This window comes from Eublepharis macularius, chromosome 6 (genome assembly GCF_028583425.1).
Source record: "Eublepharis macularius isolate TG4126 chromosome 6, MPM_Emac_v1.0, whole genome shotgun sequence".
Classification (NCBI taxonomy): Eukaryota; Metazoa; Chordata; class Lepidosauria; order Squamata; family Eublepharidae; genus Eublepharis; species Eublepharis macularius.
In genome coordinates this window covers 52159064-52162561 of record NC_072795.1, presented here as the reverse complement: position 1 = coordinate 52162561, position 3498 = coordinate 52159064, and the positions used below count along the sequence as shown (strand labels likewise).

Here is a 3498-nt window from a genome sequence, read left to right as displayed (position 1 = left end):
TCGTCGGCACTGAACCACGAACTGCAGAGTCGTTAAATTTTTTGGGTTCGTGCCCATGTCTAATTCTGAGTACACCTGCTTGTGATTATTCTGTAAAGCTCCTAACAATACTAACCAGCAAAATCTAACGAGTAGACTTTGGCTCTTCATTCAGATCAAGTCCTGAACTGGAATCCATCTATTTAAAGACCGGAATCTCAGGGCCATGTTCCTATACCAGGTTCTTCCTGACTTACCAGGGGAAGTACAAAAATGCAAGAAATGCAACTGGAAGGAAGCATAAATGCAGTCTGGGATAAGCTGTTTTTACAAATCCTACTGAAATGCGTGGGATCTACACAAGTGTCTGGGAGTGCACCCCATGTTCGTTATGGGTTTTCTTCAGCACATTGTTTCTTATTTGGTTAATTATTATTTCCAGATTCAAAATGAATCGAATGTCTGGTTTCTTCTTTTGCTCACTGGTGCTGCTGATGCAAGTTTGCTCTTACCTTCAAGTTGCTGCCAATGAAGACCCCCAGACACCCGGAAGATCTTGTGCAAACTGGATGGGAGGAGCACCAGGTTATCCAGGTCATAATGGAATTCCAGGAAGAGATGGAAGAGATGGGCAGAATGGCCAAAAGGGAGACATAGGCGAGCAAGGTGAGACAGTTCAGTTCTCTGGTATTTTGTTTAAGCCACTTATTGCTACAGACTTTGGTTAAAACCTGTCCCACGATTAATCAGTAGGATTGCAATTGATGCCCCCACCACCTTTGAGTTCAGATGAATATGCCTCTTACTTTCTCCATATGCAGTATTTGATGAGAAAAAGCCTGAAGGTAGCTTTTCTTTCTAGTTAGTATTCAAAAATTGCAGATATTTTGCATTTCATGATGCAATCATTAGGCATTTCCCTGTAGCGATAAGAGTAGTGGGTGACTCAGACTGATGATGGTGCTGCTTGAAATTAGAGTAATATACCTGCTGGGATTACAACCTAATAAGTTTTGAAGAAATGTGGACTGGGGAGACTACAGAATTTCAGATTCTTAAATTTTTGGAAAAGAAAATATAAAGCAGTCCTTTCCTTCCAACGTTATGGTAGTTCTCTGTGTACTTAATTTTAAGTTAGACTCACAAAAGTTATTTCCTTCCTTCAACATCGTACTTCAGCATCTTCAGTATCCTTCCACTGATCAGTTTGAAGCCTTCATCCAGCCTAAGGAGCTTTCCTCCAACTTAAAGTGGAGGAAAATCCAGTTAAGGTAGAAGAAGGCTCCTTGGAAAATGGTTGGACCCACCTCATTTTCTTTGGCTGGAACTGAGATTTGGGGTGTTGATCTGGTGTGCTGGTATTACTTCTTGCTCCAGCCATCAAATATGACACAAGGCAATAAATACACAAGTTCTATGGGTTCAACTATATTTCTTTATTTGGGTTCAACTATATTGGGTTCAACTATATTTCTTTATTAAACATTTATCTTTAAACTGCTGATCTCCATCAACACTTAATATAAGCTGACTGTTTGAGGGCAGGCTGCTCCAGGCATCGTCCTTGAGTGCCCAACTGGCAAGGTCACTCAGGCTCCAAACCTGGCTGGTGGTTTCACCCACCTTGTTTATCATAGCCTGCACAGGTGCCCAGCTTAATCCGCTTCCTCTGATGGATCTCAAGGCACCTTTCCAGGTTCTAAAGATGCTGCTCAGCACCTATATAGTGCACTCCTTCACAGCGCATCTAGCCTCACTGCATGTGATGGCCTGTTCTGGACACTCCACCCCACCCCACCCATCATCAAGTTGCCTCAGGGTGTTTGCCAATTAACCCTACCTATCCTAACAACCTGCCCTATTCCTGCAAAACTAGTTGGGGCCTAACCAGTGTTTTAACCAGGCCGATTTACTTCCTATCACCAAAGACATCACAGAACAGGCAAAAAACAGATCCCACGGCTGCCAATTTGGTGGAAACCCCCCAAATTCCTCCTCAGCCCCAGTTGGTGACCAGCTATTCCCATGATGCACTCAGGAGGGAGGGAGGTTGATCCTCACAGCAAATGTCTGCTGAAGGAAAGGGGCAGCTAAATACAGCTCCTGCTGCCCCCACTGGATTGGTTGAGCCACCCCAGCTCTGATTTAAGCATGTTCTCGAAACAAAAAGACTCAGTCTGATTTTACTGCTAGCTTTTATGGGCAGTCTATAAATATATAAGCTAATCTATTTACTAACTAATCTATTTACTTGGCAGGTCCACCTGGCCCAAAAGGGGAGAGTGGAAACACAGGAGTGGCTGGTGCACCAGGATTTATAGGACCCCCTGGTGCACCAGGACTGCATGGACTGAAAGGGGAAAAGGGTGAAAGTGCCTCCATTTATCGATCTGCCTTCAGTGTTGGTTTAACCACCAGAGTTCCCCACCCCAACATTCCTATCAAGTTTTCAAAGATCCACTACAATGAGCAAAATCATTACGATCCAACAACAGGGAAGTTCCGGTGCAGCATTCCAGGAGTGTATTATTTTGCATATCATCTCACTGTGTATCTGTCAGATGTGAAAGTGAGCTTGTTCAAGAGTAGCAAGCCAATCATAATCACTTATGACCAGTATCAGAAAAACAATGTTGACCAGGCATCTGGCTCTGTTTTGCTCCATGTAGAAAGTGGAGAAGAAGTTTGGCTTCAAGTATATGGAGAAGAAGAGAACAATGGTATCTATGCTGATAATATTAATGATTCTACTTTCATGGGATTCTTGCTCTATCCAGACTTAGATTATCAGCATTAGCCTGGGAGAAATGAATGGTAGAGAATACTTTTGGAGACATAGGCCATTTCCACATGCCCTTAAAAGGATGGCACACAAACGGAATGCTGGCAACATTTCCATTTGCAAAATGGATGCAAGCTATTTGGTTCCTGCTTTTTCGGCACCTTTTCCGGGATTGAAAAAATGGATGTCAAACAGCTTGCAACTGTTTTGCAAATGGAGATGTCGATTCATGAGGAAAAGCCGCCAGCATTCAGTGAGTGGGCCGTCCCTTTAAAGGTGTGTGTAAACGGCCATATTGTTGTTTAATTCACCATGGCCACGTTTTTAACACTAGCAAACACAATGAAATTAGATAGGCTCATGACTTGTTGACAGGTGGGTGTTCTTTGACTGCAGTGTAAAGTTATGGCTTGTATGTGTGAATGGGCTGCCACAGATTTGACCACATTGAAAGATCTTTCAAATCACCTCAGTAACAGTTCTTTTCAACTGAGCCAGTTCACATATTCAGCTATCCATCACATTACAGTAACTGAGAGGAATCAAGTGATGTAAATGTACGTGTGAATCAAGAAATAGGCTGCAATCATCTAAGATGTATATTTACAAAAGACCTTGGGTAACAGATACTCAGTAATGAGGTACATTCACTGTTCCAAGCTAATGAACGTATGATAATAAGTAATCCTTTGAGCATTCTTAGATGATGACACTTTCAGAGTGGTTTCTCATTAGAC

At 42.6% G+C, this 3498-nt stretch overlaps 1 protein-coding gene across 1 annotated transcript; it reads left to right on the top strand.

Moving 5' to 3' along the window:
• The first annotated feature begins 428 nt into the window (after positions 1-428).
• Positions 429-2823, top strand: LOC129332602 (adiponectin-like). The gene is made up of 2 exons (XM_054983820.1): positions 429-645; positions 2238-2823. Exons 1-2 carry the CDS (start codon positions 429-431, stop codon positions 2774-2776), a joined length of 756 nt encoding a protein of 251 aa, XP_054839795.1. The 3' UTR covers positions 2777-2823.
• Positions 2824-3498: the final 675 nt, after the last annotated feature.

Excerpts from the sequence above, each read along its gene's own strand:
- LOC129332602 (XM_054983820.1), top strand. The coding sequence starts at position 429 with ATGAATCGAATGTCTGGTTTCTTCTTTTGCTCACTGGTGCTGCTGATG. Across the intron at positions 646-2,237 it reads GGGAGACATAGGCGAGCAAG|GTCCACCTGGCCCAAAAGGG; the intron begins GTGAGACAGTTC and ends TTTACTTGGCAG.